Source organism: Homalodisca vitripennis, chromosome 5 (assembly GCF_021130785.1).
Source record: "Homalodisca vitripennis isolate AUS2020 chromosome 5, UT_GWSS_2.1, whole genome shotgun sequence".
NCBI lineage: Eukaryota > Metazoa > Arthropoda > Insecta > Hemiptera > Cicadellidae > Homalodisca > Homalodisca vitripennis.
The window spans coordinates 135906070-135928977 of NC_060211.1; the positions used below are offsets into that span (position 1 = coordinate 135906070).

Below are 22908 nucleotides of genomic sequence, written 5' to 3' on the forward strand. Positions count from 1 at the left end.
CTTGAACGCTTCCGTAGCCTCAAATTCTAGCCGCACATCGACAGGTCCAGACTTGACCGAATCATTTTGGCGTGAACAATCAATCACATACAGAGGTGTTTTATTTTTAAACGTGTCCAGACTGACGTCAGGCCACCGACGACCGCCTAAATCGCCATAATAGGAGTTTTGAAATCTTACAAACATTTCATAGAATATAGCGGTGTCTCCGTGAATGTTGTCATAAGGGAAATATTGTGTATTTAAATACAGGCGGATGTTCGATAACTTACAACTGTCAAAACATGACATGTCTTTCTTTAAGTTGTTTTTCCTTTCTGTCTGGAAAGCTACAATCACGTATCGTGGTTTCTCCAATTGAGAAGAAGTTTTTATAGTCCATGATTGACGTTCAGTTTGCGGCAGTACAGGGTATTCGTGCAACTCCCACGATCTAAACGGTATATGTATTGGAGTATCTTTTTCAACTAGACGTAGGATTTTAGCACGAAACAAGTCGGATACAGAGATGTGAGGCACCCGCCAGTACAGATTGGTGATCTTCAACGTGTGGGTCGCTGCGTCATCGCTAATAATAGCGTTGGCATCTGTCGCCGACCGCAGCAGTATCAACTCTTGTTTTACATTCACAATTATTCGCTTGTAATCCTCTGCGAATCCCAACAACAACCTTAAAGGCACAGAAAATGAGAATTTGTTCATTTCTTTCTTTCCACCGGGGCCGAACCAGCATGCATTTTCCAGATTATTTTCGTCTTCCGCACGAGCTGATAATATATTTTTTAACGAACTGGCTATACCTACATTCTTTGTGCGATCAATTTCCACACCGCCAATCTCGTATCGGATATCATCAAAGAGAAAAGCAATCGCGTTGTTAACCAGAGACACTTTAGCATCTGTTGTACCGTCAGCTTTCTTACCGCTTACTGTACCCACAACGTGTAGTGTGCTTTCAAAAGGAGCTGTTATTAAATCCTGATAACTGATTGGTATCCGTATTTCATCGTTATTATTAAACGTGGTTGAAGCATACGGATTATGTGTGTGATATTCCAGTCCGGTAATGATTTCATTGTACTCAGCGGGACTCTCTATATCGAGCATTTTCACGAATTGCGCCGGTGTTAACTTTAAAGCCAAGAGAGCGCAAGAAATTTGCGTTAGCAGAAGTTACCACTATCAGGCGCGACGGTCTAATGACCTGAATTATGTTCACACCCTCCTTAAATACTAGACCCATGAGCACCCACTTTCTTTATATGCAACCTCAAAGATAACGTTTCACCTCTGAGATTCACAGGATTGTTGTCTTGATCTTTAAGCTCGACAGTTATGGTGTGCACCTTCTGAACGTTGAGCGGTAAATAAATCACTGTACCAGGTGTCTCGACTATTTTATACCCCGGCTCTACTTGTGGAAAGAACTCGTGAATAACGTGACTCTCTACACCGTTATCAAACGAGCCGCGAACAACGTTGCACTCAACTCTTATGCTGTTCACCTTGAGAATATTCACAGGCAGGTCTGAAGTGTGTACTTTATTAGCTTGCAGCACCTTTTTGCTGAAGCCCAATATCGATGCAATTGTGCCTTTCTTGCTGAAATCAATCTGCACGTTGCTTTTAATCTCGGTCTTAAGAGTATTGTTATTTGCATTCAAGCGGACTGTGATCCCCTCCGGTAGTCTCCCCTGTATATAATTCGCAATATCTTCTACTTCGTAAGAACCTTCCTCAAACGTTATCACTTCATCATGGTTTCCGTAATAAAATTTATCGTTTACATTCTTTTCAATATTGGGAATAGAATTGAACGTGCTCAGATCTATCAATCCAATTACGTAATCGCCATCACTGGTGTCGTATGGAGGAAATACGTCACAAGTTATTCTTGAACCTTTCCCGCTCAGGCAAAACATTCTTTCCGCTGAGAAACTCTAAGCACAGATGTCCACATACAACTGAATCAAACCCCTGACGACTTTGATAATTATACTGTATGTCAGCGGTGGGTCCGAAATAGTATATGAGTTCCCAAGGAGGGCGAAGATTTCCGAAACTGTCAAAATAGCTCACATTATGCCGGCGTTTTCTGTAGCAAACCCAATGAGTACCGTCACCGTAACTTGAGTCCAGATTAACTATAGCTGACTCGTATTTTCTGGGCCCTGTTTGAGGTAACGTGTCACGCATAAACACCCCTCTAAAATTGGGAATGCTTAGTTGTTTAGCGTAGTGGATCAACTCGAAATTTGTCAACGGTCTTATCGGGATCGAGATTTTTTTTTACAACAACTCCTCTTCTTCTTTCTAACACCAGCTCCCCTCTTTGGATAAGGTTTTAGGTAAAGGCCCCTACCTTTCGTCTTTCCGCTCTTCTTCTTAACAACTTTCCTTCGTCTCTTCCCACCACCACCACCACCGAAAGCCGTTTTAGCTTTCATCGCACCAGTTACCGCTAAAGCAGCTGCTCTTTCACCTAAAGTCGCGTCTGACGCTTTTACTCTATCCCAAGCCCGCTTTGCCAACTCTTTGTCTGCTTGATTGCGATGCTCCGAGTCACTGTATTTATCGTAAGCTATATCGTGAATACGGCAGGCATCATCCAATAAATTCACCCCCTTCTCACCCCTAGCGATTCTTTTTTTCAAAAATGTGCCAGGTCCGCAGAAAGAATAGCCGGGGATGTGTGCTTCAAAAGGTAGAAGGTCAATCGCCTTGTTAATAACACTAGAGATAATACCTCCTGCTCCTCCGATGGTTCGCTTTCGTCTGACGGACGACCCTTTGCGCTTTGCCATTTTATCCGCGCCGTGGCCAAAACCAGACTGCAGTGTATGGCTTGCAATCACAGTTTATATAATTAGTCTTCCGATCTCATTATTTTCGTTTTGGCGTTTAAGAAAAACGGATCAACAACGTTTGAACGAATCCACTGGTCTTTAGCGACCGATCTAACACTATCACCAGGAGGAGCGAGACGTATATAGAAACTGTAAAACACTTCACTTAAGACACGAACGAGATAGTTCATTGTCACAGCATCCTGCATTTCGGTAGGGTCTGCAACTAACCCTAACTTTTTGTTTGCAAACTCCCAACCGTCTTGCTTCTTTGTAACTGTGTTTGCGTTGAAATAGTTGAGCGTCACAGCGTCACGAAGCTCGACAGGATCGGCCACTAGCTTTAGCCTTTTGTTTCCAAGCTCCCAACCATCCTGCCTTTTTTTGATAGTGTTATTTTTGAAGTAACCGAGTGTTAACGCGTCATCGTTTTGTTTAGGCTCCCCAATTTGATGTAATCTAAAGCGCTGGAACTTGTAAGATTTATCCTTTAAATCTTTTGACGGTATGTGTTCGGCCAGTTGAGTGAGAGGTAAAGCATCGTATGGTCTTGTAGCTTTACTTATATTGATCAATCTCTGTTTCCGGCAGTCAATTCCATCTTTCCCGATTATCACCGATTTACTGGTCAGCGTTTGTAGATTTACGGCGTCGAGATCATCTTCTGGACTTTTTACATGTCTTAGACGTTTCCCGTTAATGTCGTAGTCACCTTCGGCCGTCAGCTTGAATCCATCTCCTTTCGGTCCCCTTAACCCGCCTTTTCCAAACTGCCTGGATCGCCGTCCAAACTTGTCAACACTCATTGTGCAAGTGATGGCGAGTCACGAACTTTACTCTTTATAAATATCTTATCCCAGTCGATATATGTATGTGCATCAACGTTAAAGTGTGCTTGAAACCTACCAACAGCTACGGTACTGTGTACTCTATTGATCCAATGGAACAATTGAACCGCTAAAAGCTTCATAGAATTTTCTTGCGAATCTTTCAAGCTGTTTAACTTGTCGGTTAAAGTAATCATTTCGGTCTGCAGATCTCCTAACTTACTGATCAACGTCTGTAGATTAACAGCGTCTAGTTCATCTTCCGGGTTCCCTAGATTTCTCAGACGTTTTCTCTGCACGTCATAGTCACCTTCGGCAGTCACATTGAATCCCTCGCCTTTCGGACCTTGTTTAGCCTTTGTACGCTTGAAGCGTCGTCCAAACTTGTCCACACTCATTTTACAAGTGATGAAGACTCCTCCTGTACATTGCTCTTTATAAATATCTTATCCCAGTCAATATATGTGTTTTCATCAGCATCTAAGGCGGTGTGGAAGCGAGCTGGAGGTACGGTAGTGTGTATCTTGTTGATCCAGTGAAATAGTTGAACTGCTAGACGTCTTATAGCTTCTTCATTTGTATTTTGTAAGCTGTTTATTTGATCCTGCTGAATAAGCGCTTGATTCTGAAGGATTGCAATTTGAGAGTACAGTCTTCTTACATCTTTCTTTAGCTTTTTGTTTACAGTATTCATAACTCTCTGGATGTCTTGCTTCTTCAGAGATTGTGGCCTCTGACCAAACTTATTGACGGTCATCTCATCAATGATCTGAATCTCGCGTTACCATCACCTGATATAGTCTTTGATTCTTTCAATTCTTCAATGATATTTATAATCTCGTTCTTGTGGTTCGTGTTTCCAGCTTCAGCGGATGCCACCAACAGCCTAAGACGGTCGCACAACTCATTTGGATCGTTCCAGTAAACCGTATCGGGATCTGATAGTGATTTAGTCACACTATGAGCTTTCCTGTCAGCTCCAGAACCCTTAACTACTTTTGGAAATAAGTCTGAAATTACATACTTATACTTGAGCGACGTGTTGCGATTGATAACTCCATTTGGGTTATAGTTTCTTTTATGAGCGCTAGTTTTCTTCAGTATATCTTTGTAAGCGATTTTGTCTTCGTCATTGTAGATTTCATCATCTGGTATTCGCTTGAAAATCAACTCGTACAGACCCTCTTGTGGCTTATACGCCACATCATCTATTCGAATACTACCGTCCTCATCAAACTGCAATTCTTTATTGCCAACCATTAAAGTATTTTTTTCGTAACGAGGACCGTAAAGATGGTCAATTTTAGATGAACGCCCACCCAAATCCTTCATAAGCTCTTGCATGTACTTTCTGGTCAACGGATGAGCAAAGCTGTCGGCGATATATTGGGACGCCGTCTGTAGACCCGTAGGTGTTGAAAGCATTTTTGTAATTTCGCTGTTTCCACCATCACCTTGGTCGTCTGTCTCAAACACTTCTTCTGCTCCAGAATCAAGTCTAGTGGAGACCGATGGTTTTAAATGGGAAAGATTAGGCGAAGAAAATACATTTGGTAGAAACTCTGAGTTTTCATCATCGTCATCATCTGCATCATCTTCCTCTTTCTTGATTTCCTTCTTGACATCGGTGTGTAAAGTGCGTGTCTCCTTGGTGTCACGCAATTCCTTGATCAACGGCTGGTATTGCTTTTCAAACATCTCCTCGGACTCCAATTCACCCCGCTTAAACCGATTATACTTTTGTTTTATAGCTTTCTTTAATTTTGATATCTCCGTCATAAGCTGCTTCTTGTTTCGCGTCATGATTGACACTGAACCCACAGCCTGCTATCTGTTTATTTATATAGGATTTCCTCATCTGTTCGAAAAATGATGAAGTATCGAATAATCTGCACTCGTCATACCGCGAAACTAGCCTTACCTCCACTCTATCGTCAAACCTTACCCTCTTCATGGCAGTTCTACTTGTCTAAAAAACAATGCCCGCTTCTTGTGTTTTCTAATGTAACGAATCACTTCTTTAAGTGAAACACCAGAGGTCAATGGTAGGCCGTAGTAATATCTGTCTGTCTCAGGATTGAATCTAGGTATGCGTTCTCGTAGCGTCATATCTCTAAAAATAAATGTTCTTTTAATACCGTGCCGCCACTGAGGGATCTCAGCGACCGTATACTGATCGTTTGACACTGTTCTGTCCATATATTCCTTCAAACGTTGAATAGGTCGATCAACGTTAGTGTTGTGCAACAGATATGAGTTTAGAAGAAGAAACTCATCCGAGTTTGCGCCGGTAAATTCATGCCAGCTTCTAAACAGGTTTGGTTGCGTTATTTTATACTCACCGGTTTTCGTTACCAAAGAGATGCCGAATTTTTCGCACTGCAGTGGTACTGTGGGTAATGCAATTTTCAAGAAATCTGCTGTGTACAGTCCTTGACATATGTTGTTCACTGCAGCAAACGGTTTACCCCGCCTTCCCATTACACTACTAGGCATTGGGCCGTAACTTACATTGTAACTTATGTTTAAGTAACACCGCGACCGCAGTGCACGTCTATAGAGTGTAACGGGGGATCTAACTGGTATACTGCGCTCAGTCAACACTATACACTTAGTGGCATAAGGTATATCACAAGCATACTTCAACATCCTTAAGTATATCTGAGTAAAGTTCAAACTACCGTGACTGTTACTGAGTTTCAATATCGGCTTGCCAAAGAGGTCGGGGAACGGTCTAAACCGAGACAGTAGGTTCATGGGTTCACGCACCGTACCGTTTAGCATGTCCTCATGGTAAATTACCAATTCAATAGGTACATTCTTCTCCTGACACTCGGCTATAAACGCTATCCACCTATCTCTGTTGTATATACGCTGGCTAGATGAAATCATCAACAGCACTATTGGCGGTAAGCTCCTGCTGTAGCAACCTGGTCTTCTATGACGCCAACAAAGTCTATTATACGCATGACCGTGTGCACCACGTCTACTGCAATAGTTACCGCAAAACCTTTTCTTATCTGCGTAATACCACGTGCAAAGATTAGAGCTTACCTTTGTAAGTCTCTTGATACCACCGTAACCGGCATCTGCATACCTTCTAACGTCGTTGTAGTAATAGATCCGCGTACTCATAGTGACTCAAGGAAAGTGTCAACCCCAACGCGGTATCTGCCCTTATAAAGGTCGCGATCCTTGTCTATGACAAGAAATCCATGCTTGTCATTCCACGCTAGAGTGCATAGTTTTTTCAAAGAGTCATACGGCATGTCTGTATTGATGTGATCAGCGTACACGTGTTTAAGATTCATGTCATCCTGTTTAAAGAGTATTAAAAAAATTTGCATTGTCTCGTATCAGTTGTTTGGGGATCCTGCTGTACGTTTGGCCAAGATAGAAAACATCGATATTGTTGTGACGGCCCATAGTGAAATAAGCGCGGATGTTGTCATGCTTTTCACACGCTATGTCGTCGAAAACCATAATGGAATGCGGTTTGGCTTCGCTAGGACTTATAACGGTGTTATTGTCATCTGAAGGAAAGTAACCAATCTCTTTAGGCAATACCTTTGCAAGAAATTGGTATTTGGGTTGATAAAGTGATTTAGAAAAAACGTACACGTTCTCGTAAACAAGGCCGTTTGGATCAAACAAGAGGTTGAACAGCACGTTGGTTTTACCGCAATTAGAAGGCCCTGCAATAATACAGCGTATAGAGTTTGGTAGGAGAAGACCGTGCTTGCTTTTTTCCAAATCTCCCCCTCCACCCACATACCGGTCAAAATTAGACACGGGTAGCTCCAGAGACTGCTTCACGACACGCATTCCAGCTGTTACTGACTGCGCATCGTAAATATCTATGTTTAAATATAGCTTGCACCAGCAGTCGCTCTCTCTCTCTCTCTCTCTTGGACGGAACATTAAGTCCTCAGATAATATGCTTCTTGTCTATCCACGTATCACTTGTTTTATCGAAACCTGTCCATCTAACAAGTACTTTATCTTTTTTTCTTTTTAATACTTTTTCAATTAGATAAACGTCACCAGTTTTTGCTTTGGCTAGTTCCTCTTTGTAAAAACCACCTTTTAACACAGTCCCGCTAGAGTCCATCAGAATGTATGTCTTTGGATTGCTCGGTTTCACGGCGAACACTGTGAATATTTCATTCGTCCAGTTCGGCATGTAACCTTTTTTAAAAACACGCTTGTACTTGCTAATTCTTACTTTATCGTTCACGTTGAACTTTGACTCGATCTGTTTTTTCCCTTTATTTCTTCTCGATTTTTCGATACGCGTCAGAATAAGCTTTACGTGTTTTTCCCTCACATCCTTCGGTTTCATACCGATGCTCCTGTGAACGGACGCGTTGTACTCCTTAACTATTCTCGGTAACATGGAGAGCCACTCGTAATTACCTCTAGCAGTAAACAGTTTCCACATTTTTTCTTTTAGCGTCCGATTGAGCCGTTCTACTATACTTGCTTTAAGCTCTGAGTAAGTGTTATAGTGATTTATTTCGTACGCCGTCATCAGTTTGTTAACATGAATGTTGAACCATTCTTTACCCTGATCGGTCTGAAAGTTCTTCATCTTATGCTTCTTCAAAATTGGTTCTAACGCTCTCGCTACCTCTAATCCGGTTTTACTCTTTAGCGGTACAGCAAAAGCAAACTTTGTTAAGCAATTTATCATCGTAAGTATGTATTTCATACCTTTGTTTTCACCAGCGTACGGTAGCATCTCTACAAGATCCGCTTGGTACAAATCGTCTTTACCTTTCAAGGTGACGCCACGCCTCTTGAAATTGCGACGAGCCGGTCTGTGTAGCTCGTTAGCTATTGCTTGACGCTTGTCCATTACGCAAATGATGAATATCTAAGTAATCTTTTATATTTAACCCCCTAAATTCTACAGCCCCTCCACCGCTGTAGACCGTGGCATGCTCCAAAAGACGCTAGTTCATGCCTCCGTTATCCCCCTGGCATTACCGATGGTTGTCAACACTCTGATCGACTGTCAACACGCCGACCGGGAATACCCATACAGCCCCAACCAACGCTGTATGCTGTGATGGGACAACGAGTTCCCACCTCCCTTCCTTGTCCGTTGAACAAGGGTATTCTCTCGAGCAGCGATAAAGACCGAGAGTATGATACTATATTCCCTTTAGTAGTGGTGGTAGGATTGTGGAAAGAGTTTATATAATCTAGAGTCTGCAGAGGCATAAATCGGATTAGTGGCTGAAATTAGCCTTATTGCATACTTCATATCATTATACACCTGCTGACGTAAACACGGGTTTCCGAGCGCTTTAACAGGGTGGTGGACGCTAGAGGTGCCCGTCCAGTGAAGGTTTCACCCATCTACATGCGTGAGTCCTCGCACCTTACATGGTCACACCTCGTAACGACCGAAGGAAAAGTTTGTTTCTACGGTGTTTAGACCAACCTCCTCGTCACCCCGGCTCTGGAACCGCGAATACAACAGCGCAGGAAGTGCGTCACAACATGTGTTGACCACATGTGCTAGTAGAGGCGCCGTTCTGCCACGTATCCCGCTCTCAGTACTGAGTTCGGCTCCGTGCAGAGTGCTACCAATTATTCTTGGTGCGTATCACCTATACTCGTTTCTCGTTGATACGTTTTTAATAATACCACTATCACGATCATCCTCTGCGTCATCCGTGGTCTCCAGTGCTAGTGATTAGTAGTTTTTTGCGGAATTCGCAATCAGGATATTCGGGTGAGGAAGATGAAGAACCAGAATATTTCCGGTGTCGTGGTGATGGTGGATGGAGTACGACTAAAGGGAATACAGTACAGAGGTAAATTTATTCATTATTTTCTCATTTTCGCTCCAAACTCAATTCGACTGTGACAATAGACTCATTACTTGTTAACATAATTCTGTATTGTCAGCATAAGGTACCATCTAACTGGTTTTTGACATTTTACAATAACCATAAGGCAGGGTTCCATACTCACCTTCGCGTCTGCGTTTTGGACCTGTAATTTTGAAAACCTTTGTCTCTTTGACAGTAACTATTTGCCTGGACTTTGTTCTCCTAATTCTGTTTTCTTCAATATCGAGTGTTACCCAGGTTTCACTAAGAACCATTTCTTTAAGTTTTTCAAAATTTAGATTTTTTGAAGTTTTTAGGTTAAGAGTGAGACCCTTGATTTTGCAGACAGATACAAAATCGTTTTTGTTTGTGGAAAAAACGCGATAAGCATACGTCTTTGGACCACCGGAAACAAATTCTACAATATGAGATCCGGGACCGTAGTCTTTAGCCAGCTCGTCTGTCATCTGCCCTAGGTAGTCGCCGGTATTTACTCTGTACAAGCCATTTTTGTATACGTACACAACACTGTCTGTATCGTAGTACAATACTTGTTTACCCAGTGCCTCCAGATGATCATAAAGCTTTAAACGGGCTTGACTTGTAGTGTAGGCAGCTAGGACAACGTTTACAGTGGCTAATGACTCGCCCACTTCTTCTAAATGTTGCCAGCTTACCAGGACAACGTCATCGTTGATTTCCTGTATTCTGTTTACGGCAACGCTAGAATCCATACACAGCTTAAACAGTTCCTCAGGGTCTCTGGTGATGAGCGTTTTTGTCTGGTTTTCTCTCTGCCCAAACTTACCCCAGAACGAGTTAAGCATTAACTTTGCTAGAGAGCGGAGGCCTTCGTTTTTCTCTATCTTTGACGGATCAAGCTTTACTCCCTCGTGGTCGTAATAATCCTGCACATATTTTTCCTTTTCTTCGTCTGTCTGACACCATGATGGATAGCCTGACGCCTCTTGTTTTATCTTTAGAAATTTGTCGATAAAGTCTGTAAACAATCCGCCCGTTTCGAAAGTGGCTACGTTGTACTCCCACAGCTCGTACATTTCAACAACTCTATAGCCTTTTTCAACTGCCTTCCGTACTTCATCCATCGTCCATGTGCCAATCAACGCCCTTTCCTCGTCACTGTGTTGACAGTCATCGTTGTTGAGCTCTTCGCCACAGACATTGCACAGTACAAACATTAATTTGTCATTCATTCTAGCTGGAAGCACTGGATGATAAAGATCTTTTGGAGGTAGCATTTTGCACTTTAGCAAGCCCTCAACCTGCATTCCCCTCTCTCTGCACTCTTTGTCACCAATATAGATGGTAGGATGGGATATCGGATATTTACCGTGTTTACAAACGTAGGGATATAGGGAGCATACGTCCACATACTGTATTGTCTCATCTTCCGTACACTTGTAATACGTCATGGCATTTCCGGTTCTTCCTCCGAAAAATGCGTCTCGTGGATTGAGCGGTAAGGTGTTCAACACGGGATGGTTTTCCAAATATGTTAGCTCCTTTTCTGATTTTAGTTTATTAAAGTCACACTGCCACATCTCTACCACCTCATAAGGTGTACGTGACAGCTTCTCGATTTTGGCTCTTGTCCTCTCGTATCTGAGTTCGAGGGTGTCAGAAGGATCTTCTTTCAACGGTTCACCTCTTTTGTACGGGAAACACTTTGGACATCCGTGATAGTAACAACCTTGAAATTCATATATTCTGTCTCCATCAAATCCATCCACCTTCATTCCCTCAATGTTGACCTCTCGCTCTCTTCCTGCGTGCTGTATTCTAACACCTCGCCGCTCTTCTTCCCACGTCAACCATTGTAAAGAAATGCCAGAATGATTGTCCACTAATCTGTATCCTTTCTTTGGCAATATTCCGATTGTTTCAGGCTTTAAGAAATTACGTCTAAACGCTAGGTTACATGCGCTAGCTATGGTGACAGCTTCCAGAAACGGGTCGACATTGCATTCGGCTAAAAATAGGGATCTAAATTTAATACACGCCTTTGCCAGTATGTCAACGTCAGAGATGCAATATTCTATCAATTCCTTCTGAAAGTCAAACACATAGTTATTGCATACCTGTTCATTGTGCCATTTCTCGAAGTCTTTGTAGTTCTTTTCAAACATTGACTCTGGGCAATAGAATACTTTTGCTGGTATCGGTCCCACGTAGTTTTGGTTTGCGATCGTGTTGAACAGATGAGGGAAGTAGCCTTTCTTCATTTCGGGACCAAGATCAAAGGCTTTAGGAAGAGCGGACAGTGACATGGGAAAGTAGTTGAGAGAGTCAATGAAACGTACGTTGTCAAACTCCAGCAAAATTACTTTTGTCCCACGAGTAATGACTTCCGGTGTGAATTTGGTCTCTTCCAGAATATATCTCAAGATGAATTGGAAGTCGAATCCTTGTCCGTTATGAGCTATGACGCACACGTCTTTGTATGGTTTGCGAATTTCCATTACATAGTTCATAAAACTGGATATTGGGTCTTCCTGAAAGATTTTTCTGCGTTGGAGGCAGTTTTCACAAAACTCGTTATTATTTATACATTGGCTACAGAACTGTTCTGAGACGCACAAGTTAGCTTTGTGAACCTTGATGTCAGGCTCGTTCTCTAAACATTCGTCCTGACGAGTCTCCAGGTCAAAGAATATGTACAGAAAGTTATCATTCTTAGTGGGTACTTTGTTTTGGCGCATGTAACATTGATGATTAGCGGGTTTAAATTCTGCGCAAGTGCTACAATATACTTCACCGCATTCATGTTGTGTTTTTCTATGTTTCTTGTATATGTTTTTCTCACAGTCGAGACACTTCTGTACGTTTTTGCAGAGATCACCTTGGTGAGCAGCAAAGCAGCGCTGGTTTTTAAAGTGACGATTACACTCAGGGCAAGTTATTCCTGAATGCTCGAGCTTGCAGGGAGGTGAGATTGTGCTACAAGCAGAGCAGACATTAGAACATCGGTGATCACCTCTGTGGTCATACGGCACATGACAAGCTTCACAATAGAAATGGCAAGCGAAAGCTGCTGTCAAATTAGTTATCACGTTGAAGTGACCTTTGTGAAACAACAAGTTTATTTTGTATGAGGCTTCCGTATTGTTACCACTGAAGTATACGTCCCGCCCTTTTGCATTATAGCTGAATACTGTTATGTTATATTTCTTCAAGTGGTCTTGAAACTTTTCAAGTTCAGCTATACCAGCCCCCTCTTCTGAAATATTAACTCTTGCCTTTGCCATTAGTTTCTGTGCTCTAAATGTTTGTCTCTTAGCCATGTCCTGCCTTATTGCTTTAAGTTGAGGATCTTTTTTGGCATAGGCTTTTGCTACCACTATAGCTCGGGGCAGACACAGATTATCGCTATTCTTAATGACTACGATACCTTTTCGTCCTTTGCACTCTTCGCTGAAGCTATTGTATTTACCGGGCCTATTTCTACCTCTACCTACGGGCAGATTGACAACCGTACAAGACACTTGAAACGTATCACTAGAAGTGACAGATTCAGCGTTACTCTGTACAATACCTCCAAAGATTTTCCATAACACGTCAAGGTTAACTTCATCAGCTGGTCTAAAGGCTACGTATCCCGGATCTTTATTCTTGAAATTTAAACTGTTCAAAGTGAAACCTAGGTAATCTGTATCTGAAGCTTTAGCTTTCATTTGCTCTACAACTTCTCCGAACCCCCGCTTAATCCAATCCAGTTCAGATATTCCTTCAGGAGGACTGTTGAATTTAAACGTTGTCCTCATACCGTAAAGTCTAAACTTTTTGACATACGTTTCACTGGTGTTTACTAAATATACAGGCTCTAGCATATTTACCGACATGATATATGGCTTATTGAGAAATGTAGTTGAGGTTTATGTTAAACAAATATGACAATGTTATTTTAAATTTGTTTAAATGAACGGCTATCGTTGAGATGGTACAATGTAGCTATACACAATGACAATGACAGAATAGTGTTAAGTGAACAAGTAAGAAGCAGGCTTACCACAGTGAAGAGCAGCACGGTTAATGACTGGCCATCGGTCGGCCGCTCTATTTATATAGCGCTCCGGTAATGTTCGGTAACCTGAGCACCTATAAATAGCTGACTCACCGGTATGGACTGAAGACTAATGATCTGCACGTGGCTCACGTAGCTCCCAGGCTGACGCAATATGATTTAATGTTTCATGTTGGTTACTGTGGAATGCACATCTGTGTAGTTATTATTGGAGTCGTTGGAATGTGCACCTGCATCCGTCACCGAGAGAGGGAGAAGAGCCGTTGGAATGCACATCTGTGTAGTTATTATTGGACTCGTTGATCGCCGGGCGCCCCGCGCCGCACGTACAGCCATATCGCGCCGCCACGCACAACTCGTCTCCGTGGTCCAGTGGTCAGCGCGACAGTCTCGCATTCGTAGGGGTCCGGGTTCGGATACCGGCCGCCGGAGACACAAATTTTTGTTCATCCGCCATGACACCGTCCGCCATCGCTCGTCCGCCATCGCTCTCGTAAGGTGGGGGGCTTGCTGCTCTCCCATTGGCTGGGGGGTCGTCGCAGGGGGTCTAGGAGGGGGCGGGGGGGTGTGGGAGGGGGGAGGGGGGAGGGGAGGGGGGCAGGGGGCGTGGCCTAGCCGCCATTGCTGCTTTCTCATTGGTCCAGAATAACTCCATAAGAGCCCATGTTACGGCCAAAGTGGCGCCCGTTCTACTCATGTTTTAAGTACTAAAGCATTTAACAATATAAATAGTTGCACTGCAAAAACATAGCAAACAATAAACAATTAAATCGTCGTAAAAACAACATTCAAATGCTTTGAAACGGCATATTTTTAAGTGTTACAAATAAGGAACAAAATGAGACACTGGTCCATGTTGTGCCGATAAAGCCAAAAGTGCTATAAGACCGTTTAGTTATTAATTATTTATTTTGTCCTCAAAAACCAAAAATAGTTCCTATTTTCTAGCTTAACTAATTAAATATATTTACAGAAGCAACCATTTGTATTACAATATTAAGTACATCTCAAATAACATTCAAGATCATAATAATTAATTTTGTTAGTATTTACCTTACAAAACTCTATTTGTACTTTACAACAATTTTAGTTGCAAACAAATACTTTTAAAAACTGTTTACTAGGGAAATACGCAGTATTTAAAATCACCAGTCCTGATTTAAAATGCCTATCAGAGTTGGGTTATTTGGTAAACCAATATTTGTACTCAGTACCGCTCAGTAACTGTATCAAAAGTAGTGGTTACGTGTACCTTCTGATCTAGTCCATTTCTAGTCTAAAATACATTCCTGAGGAAGAACCCCCAGAAACTGAGTAAGTTACAAGTTTTCAATAGATTAAGAGCTTCGATTCCTACATCTTCAAAGTTGCACGTACTTAACTTACTGGTACTATAAATAATGCTCTCTTTACTTAGGATCTGTCTAACTCAGGAAGCTGGCAGGACGTTTTCACGAATCTAAAATTGCTTATTCAAGTTTACTGTCTGAGATAAAAGGTGGTAACATTTTTTCAGGAAATGAACTTTATAAACTCCTGAATGAAGCAATTTCAGGAAGCAATGAGGCAATAATTATTATTGTTTGGCAATAATCAATTTTAAGACTTTAATTCGACTGATATATTTTTATTTAAAACCCAGTAAATGTCATGTACGTTTCATCACTGCTACATGGTCATGGTGAAGTTTTTATTTTAAATCTAAATCATCTTTCTACTATCTTTATCTCATACTCTAATGTCTTCCTGTCCAATACTTTACTCTTCTCTTTCTATTGAGCGATTAATATACTCCTGTGTATGTGTATAATATTGATGTATTTAGTCAGGCTTGTTTGTATGTGCCAGTTCAACCTACACTGGGTATAAAACCGATGTGTCACTTACATCTGGACAACACCATCTACACCACCATATGGACAACACCATACTTGTCCAGGTCTTGGACATAGCTGAACGCAATTGTTATGTACCAGGAGATAAGTATTGGATAAAGGGATTTATCGACAGCTCTATTTTACTGACGACGTTTACTTTTGGAGTGGGTGTGTAGCTACTATAGTGTTATGATTTTTGGAACCCTAAAAATTAGGGAGTCACTGCCCACCTTGACTGCAAGAAATGGAACAGATCCAGACACCCCTTTTTGCACATGACATGAAATGTCCGCTTTTCCTCCCCATGATGAGGATTTCGACATGAGGCAACATCTACCCCCACCTTTAACCAACCCTAAATATCCTGCCACTCCGGAAGCACCTCAAATGTCCTGTCAGGTCAAAGTATAATTATAGTTTTCCTCTGTTTCTTGCCCTAAGTAGACAAAAATACCTGTAAAAATAATATTGTGCAAGGAGTACTATGTTATACAATTATAAACTGAGACGGATCTAGGTCCAGGCATCAGCTAAAACAATTCGTTATCAGCAAATATATTGCGTGAACAAAACAAACACTTTTACTGATATTATTGTATTAGTAGTATTTTAATATAAAAATCAGTATACCTAATCTTGCCCAAGCCATAATTTCTGGATTCTATACTCCGGTACAAGCTAATCATGCATAGATATACATGCATAGATAGTTATGCATAGTCCAAGGAAAGGACTTTGCATAACTTATAATAAAGCTTTGTGGCTCAGAAATCTATTGGTCTTATTCTTTACCCTAGGGAAATTGTTATGATGATGATGCGTGCGTGCGTGCGTGCGTGCGTGCGTGCGTGCGTGCGTGCGTGCGTGCGTGCGTGCGTGTGTGTGTGTGTGTGTGTGTGTGTGTGTGTGTGTGTGTGTGTGTGTGTGTGTGTGTGTGTGTGTGTGTGTGTGTGTGTGTGTGTGTGTGTGTGGGTTTGTGTGTGTGTGTGTGTGTGACTCTTCGATAAGACAGTATTGTGTTGTATTATAAGGCTTAAAAGGGTTCTGCTTTCTTATTTTTTTTTTATCAAAAAAGAGCATTTCAACTAAAATTTCACAACGTTCGTATTAGTAATTATGTAAATGAGTATTTTTCTCTGCCAAGGGAAAAATTGGTTTGAATCAGAAAATACAGAGTTTGAATGTTATTTCGATTCAAGTTAACTTGCAAATTAAGAGAGTCCTTGTTGTAGTGAGGTGTTACACCGTGTTGTGACATGATGACGTTGATATCCTCTCCTTCAGCCGCTAATCTGCTGGCAAATTGCCATTGGGCAAGAGCCACGAGCACACGTTGATCTACATAAAACAACTGGACCACTGAGTTAGAAACAGTCGTAGCGTGAATAGCGGCGGCAAATTCGTCCATTCTGCCAGTCAAAATTTAATCGCGCTGCTCAAATATTCAGTTCTTGTAGCAAACATAACATTTAAACCTATAATTCTGTTTATAATGAGGCCGGTATATAGTATAGTGATCATTTTTAGTAACTATAATAGTTTTCTTTGTCTATTTCCCATAATTTGACCCCAGTTTTAAATGTAAGCACTGTTTGTTTGATAATCCTTTTCAAAGTCTAATTAGTGAATTTTTAGTGTTGTGTATAACAAATTCAATTTATGAATAAAATGTGTGTGTGTGTGTGTGTGTGTGTGTGTGTGTGTGTGTGTGTGTGTGTGTGTGTGTGTGTGTGTGTGTGTGTGTGTGTGTGTGTGTGTGTGTGTGTGTGTGTGTGTGTGTGTGTGTGTGTGTGTGTGTGTGTGTGTGTGTGTGTGTATAACGAATAGAATATATGCATATTATTTTATTATAACTTTAACAACAACACCTCTAACATAAAGGCATCGTTTTTCGGTTGGGTTTTTTTTACATATGTATAAATACTATTATATTTATATAAGTCAAATACTATTCAAATATTAACTGGAGACTATCTACTTTCATAGACCCAAATAACACCTACCGAATAATCAAAGCTTTAAATAATGTTTACCATTATGTCTTCCACTTTAAGTAGTACAACATAACGTATGCATACAGCAATTATTTACTAATAGCTATATTTTCAGAAAAGACGTACAAGTTATATATAAAGTGGTAATTGCATTGTAGTCAATAACCCTGGCCGAGAATCATAGTTAAATCGGAAGATACCCACGCCACGCCGCCAGACCATTTTCGTATCATTGAGTTAGCGACCAAGATAAGTAATAATCTATGGCCGCGATTCATTCACGAACTATGTCCTTGTTTACTATTACTACTCTGATGTAAAATACCTCCGTGGGACGTGCTGTGAGATTTTCACTGATAACAACCTCTGGCATTGCTGCTGCTCTGGTGGTAGATTACTACTAGGCTTTATTTGTAAGAGGTCCACAGACGATTATCTCTTTTATTGATTATGCCCTAATAGGAAATTTTCAATAGTTCACTGATGACAGCCTTTTACATTGCTGTTGCTCTGGTGGTAGGTTTCCACTAAGGCTTTAGTTGTAAGAGGTCCAGTAACGACGACATCTTTCATTGCTCCTTGTCTGATGGTAAATTTCCAATACGCATCGGCTACGAAACGACCACTAAAGAAAATAATTTCCATAGCTGCTTGTTTAAGTTACAGATTTATAAGTTTCGGAGGGCTCAAATAAAAAAACATTCTGCTCGATTTCTTATGTCTGATTTAGAGACTAGTGAGGAGGAAGAAAGATAAATTGATGCCAACTCACCGACGTTGTTGTAGCTTAGGTCTGGCTCACGGGGGCAGCACCTCTAACTCGTTCAGGACCTCCAGGGGGTCGTCCGGTGTCCATGGAAAACCGGGTATTTACGATACCTCTCTCTTGTCACCACAACAGTTAATAGCATTGAGTGGGGGCAGTTGGTGCAAAGGGTAGTCAATAGTGTTGGAGTTTTAGATCGACCGAAATTACAATAGACGAGATTCAGAGCCGCACTACTACTGTAAACGAGTTAACAAAGGGCGTCGGGACCCAGGACAGCACTGCTGCGGGTAAAAAGTTATACAAGGGGGGGCTTCAGTACCTACGCATCTTGCTATAAATAAAATAGGACAGCTTCTGCTATTTTATAACATAAGTCCAAGACGGTACTGGCGTCCAAGCCACGCTTTCCTGGACGCAGACAGACAGACAAACAGACCACGCGATGAGTCCATCAGTGAAAAAAGCGGTAGCCTCGAAGGATGATAGGGGCAAAGTACACTAAATCAGCTCACCGGTTTACACATTGGAATGTCCCGAACTGTAGACACACACAATCACACATTAGTTGGCTTGAGTCAATTTTTTAATCTAATAATCTATAATTTGATCACTTAGGTAGCATTCAAATAAATATTTTTATACTGTCTACGATAAGATATTAGTATTTCTCCTAATTGAATCTAATTTGTTATAATGGCAGACCCGTATTGAGAAGGATCAAGAACACGAACGAGAAGAACATCGTGTTAGACTGTTCTACTGAGAGCTTGTATACGGTGCTGCTTCACGCTCAGCAAGTGGGATTGATGGGCAGTGACTACAGTTACATCATCACTTCATTGGTGAGTAAATCATCACATCTTTTACAGTTTATAACGCTATCTAGCAAGATTTTTAAAAATCTACTCTTGATGAAACTATATCCCACCTCAGGATATAAGTGATATTATCTTGTACGATTTTTAGTTCCATGTATATCAATCTGTTAAAATATACAAAATGTTTTTATGCACACAACATTGTGTCTTAAATATGCATTATTTAAAAAATTAAAATATGATATCAAATAACAAAGTTAGTCTGCACGTGTTCCTAGTAGAGTTTCTTTTAGTTTATATATTTCAAAGTCTGAAATAAGGTCATGGGTTCGAATCTCAAAACTTTCATATACCTGCAACATATGGAAAGCCCTATTCAACAAAGACATTCAGAAACAGTTATTTTAACAAAATATTTTGATGTTTTAAAATGGCGGACCAAAACTTAACAAAAATGGGGTTTTAATTTACACGAAATATGTCATTATCTAAAAGTTAAAAAATAGTGAAACCAGTGCATTTCTGATATGCAATGAATATTCTTTAAAACTATATGCCATACAAACATATTTACTAAAATTTCACACCCAAAAAAATACATATTTTGAAAAGTTAAAATGTACATAACTAGTAACATTTAAATAGAAGGTACCATCATATCACATCTCGTTTAAGTCACTTAGAAAAAAATACATTCAAACCAAGAGTCTATTTCTAACAGTGAATGAGAAATAAAAAAAGTTTCTTATGTTAAAAATTTAAACATGGTGTCATTGCTGTAATTTTAATCATTACATCTTGTAACATATCTCTATTCAACGTGGCTTCTAATGTATGTAATAAGAAACATTTTGTACTTTTTTTTTCAAAAATATATAACTATTTTACAACGACGTAACTTATCATAAAATGTTTTAGGTTTTTTTTTAGAACAAACCAAGTATAAAACCTTGCAAATAGTTAATTTGCAGTGATTTTTTTTTATTTAATGACAAATTACCAATTTTTGAATTTTTTAACATTTTGAATGAAGTTAACAAAAATAATTATTATTTTGAAGGTGAGATTTTATGGTGTTTAATTGTGCATTTTTGGAACATAGTATCAGTCAAAGTTTTACAGATCCTTTTCTAGATTTACTAATTTCTATATTGAAGAAAACTGTCTTCATGAACCATTTCAAAATGTTTATTTATATAACTGTTATCTAAATACTAAAACTACATTTAAGAATATTTGTTTCAAATTCTAAGGTTATTGAGTAAGTGCAAAGTGTATGTGTAAATGGCATTTCGTTATGTTTATCAAAAGATGTAAAACATATGACCATCGGGGACAAGGTTGCCTATCTAAACAATGTAAAGGGTATATATTTGACTTTTTGCATAAGTGAATCACCTCTCCTTAATAAATTAATATACTATTCATGAATCATTACATTTCCTGATATTAATTTCAATATTAATCAATTTGCAGGATCTACATACAATTGACCTGGAACCGTTCATGTACGCCGGTACCAACATTACGGGAGTCCGGTTTTTTGACCCGGAGAGCGCAGAGGTGCAGCAGGTGATCAAGTTTTGGGCGGAGAGAAAAAAGGACCACGGCCAGGACATTAAAGCTGAGACATTACTGGTAACGGCAAAAATAAGTTCAAATGAACAATCATATCAGCAAATCAGTTTACATTAAAATTACTCGTATTAATTTATCTAACAACAACTTACATTTTTAATACACCACATGTTTAAAAATAATAATACATCATGATTCATAAAAGTTCTCACCAATCAACCGCCATGCCAGTGGTAGATTAGCGTATTCTTCACGTTTAACTATATTTAAAACATTTTCTAAACAAAGCACAGTTTAATCCTTCATGTTATAACCAATCATCTGATATTAAGTTGATTAGTGGATTGTGAATAATAGTTAGTCCTCCTCCGTAGACTAATGGTTACAGTCTCGGCTCTCTAACTGAGAGATCACGGGTTCAAATCCCAGGGAGGGCCAATAATGTACAGACACGAAACAGTGTGTACTTTGAAAATAAACCAGTGTACATCGAAGCTACATATCTGAAGCTGAGGCTTAAAAGAGAAAAAAAACAATCTGAGCAACACGTGTGTTTTAGTAATCGGCTGTTTTAAGCAAAACAAACCCAATATAGAATTAATACTGGAAATTTAGGAGCTTGTGGGACCAAGCCTAGTCGGTTGTAATCCACAAAAAGCACATTCAACCTACGCTCTCATTCAAACTTTTCCTCCGTCTTCTTACGAGTCATCCTCGGTTCGCTGAATGTTCATTTGCACTAACAAGATAGTTAAAATAATATTAGGACTTAATTTACACCCCGTATTTTATGATTAAATATCGATCAATGCATATACTTTACAAGTCCATAAAAATTGTATCCTTAGTATTTAGTGTTTTTACTTACAACAAACATAGACTAAAAGTGTTTGGAATCAATTTCCCTATTAATAGTTTCAGTTTAATTTTATAAACACCGATCCTTGTTTCCCAAAAATTTGGTAAACAAAGCAAATGTTTTAAGAAAAAACACTCTGTATTGTTCACAACACCCACAACATTGTTATCAGACATCTCTCTTCAAACATATTGAGAATTTTGCTTCATATTAACATCCTGAACAATTTTATTTTGTTTACAGACTACTTGTGGAACTTTTATGTATTACATTCACAAGTGTTGTTCCTTTAGACGTTTAATGATTTTTTTTCTAGCAATATGTTTTTCCCTATTACCTTATTAACCATATTACCATATTAACCCCTTACTCTATATAATATATCGTGATATTATCACGACCCCTTCTGGAATGTCTTGTCATGGTCAATGCACACAGCATTTCATTGTATTGTATACAATTATTTTAAGAATAGTACATCATTAAAATCATAATACAGCGTGTGCTAAGGTCCGGGGGGGTTCGTTTAATTAGTTCTGAATTCCGACGATATGGCTACGCCACGTAACTTTGATTGCTACAGTTCGCATATTTGCTACTTGACCTTTCACTCCACAGATGGCAGTCCGAGCGTTCACTGTTTCCGTGCCCCAATTAATAACATTGGGTGAGTTATCTCTTGTGTAACCAATACAAAGATACAAATATGTCAGTCAATAATAATTTAATTAGCATTCAAAAGTAGCAAGAAAATGCATGCCGTACAGACGCACTTAAAACAACACAACGCTATAATGAGAACTCACTTAAGCTACGTAAATGTTCCTCAAATTTGTAAAAACACATTTCCTAAGACTTCTTTATGAATATCTTCATTTCCTAAATAATTTTAATAGTTGTTTTAGAGCCAACACGTCGTTGTTGTTATTTTAACTTTTGCGATCTCTTCCAAAAACAAATTTGGAAATATGTTAAGTATTCTTTCAAACATTTAACCTAAAATATGAATGGTACACACTTTTATTTTGTCATTTTACAACACAATACTCTAATCATTCAATGCCGGAGTACTCACCTCTCAGCCTAGACATTCGCACACATTAAAACTTACATTTTGCACATTCACGAACACAAATCCATTATCACTAAAAATCCTTCTCTTTTTGTGCAACAGAATATATAGTAGGTGATATTACATCCTAATCAAATTGCAGGCAGAAACAGCCCTGGTACACGACGCTGTGCTGCTCTATGCGAAAGCTCTCGATGAGTTCCTCAAAGGACGACAGCTTGAGCTCAAGTCTTTGAGCTGCGACAATAACGATAACTGGGAACATGGATACAGCATAATTAATTTTATGAAAGTGGTAAGTAACATTTTATATGGGTCCTTTAATCATACCATTTATTTGATATTTGACATGGACATTTCACGTTTTGAAAGTACTTTAAGAA

The 22908-nt window shown here is 39.7% G+C and overlaps 1 protein-coding gene across 1 annotated transcript in view; it reads left to right on the top strand.

Moving 5' to 3' along the window:
- The window catches only part of LOC124362913 (glutamate receptor ionotropic, kainate 2-like), a 96764-nt gene that overhangs the window by 35131 nt on the left and 38725 nt on the right, over positions 1–22908 (top strand). Inside the window, exons 5-7 of the mRNA XM_046817803.1 lie at positions 18899–19040; positions 20493–20654; positions 22668–22820. Of these exons, the coding sequence (XP_046673759.1) occupies positions 18899–19040; positions 20493–20654; positions 22668–22820 (457 nt within the window). The remainder of the gene's footprint in view (positions 1–18898; positions 19041–20492; positions 20655–22667; positions 22821–22908) is intronic.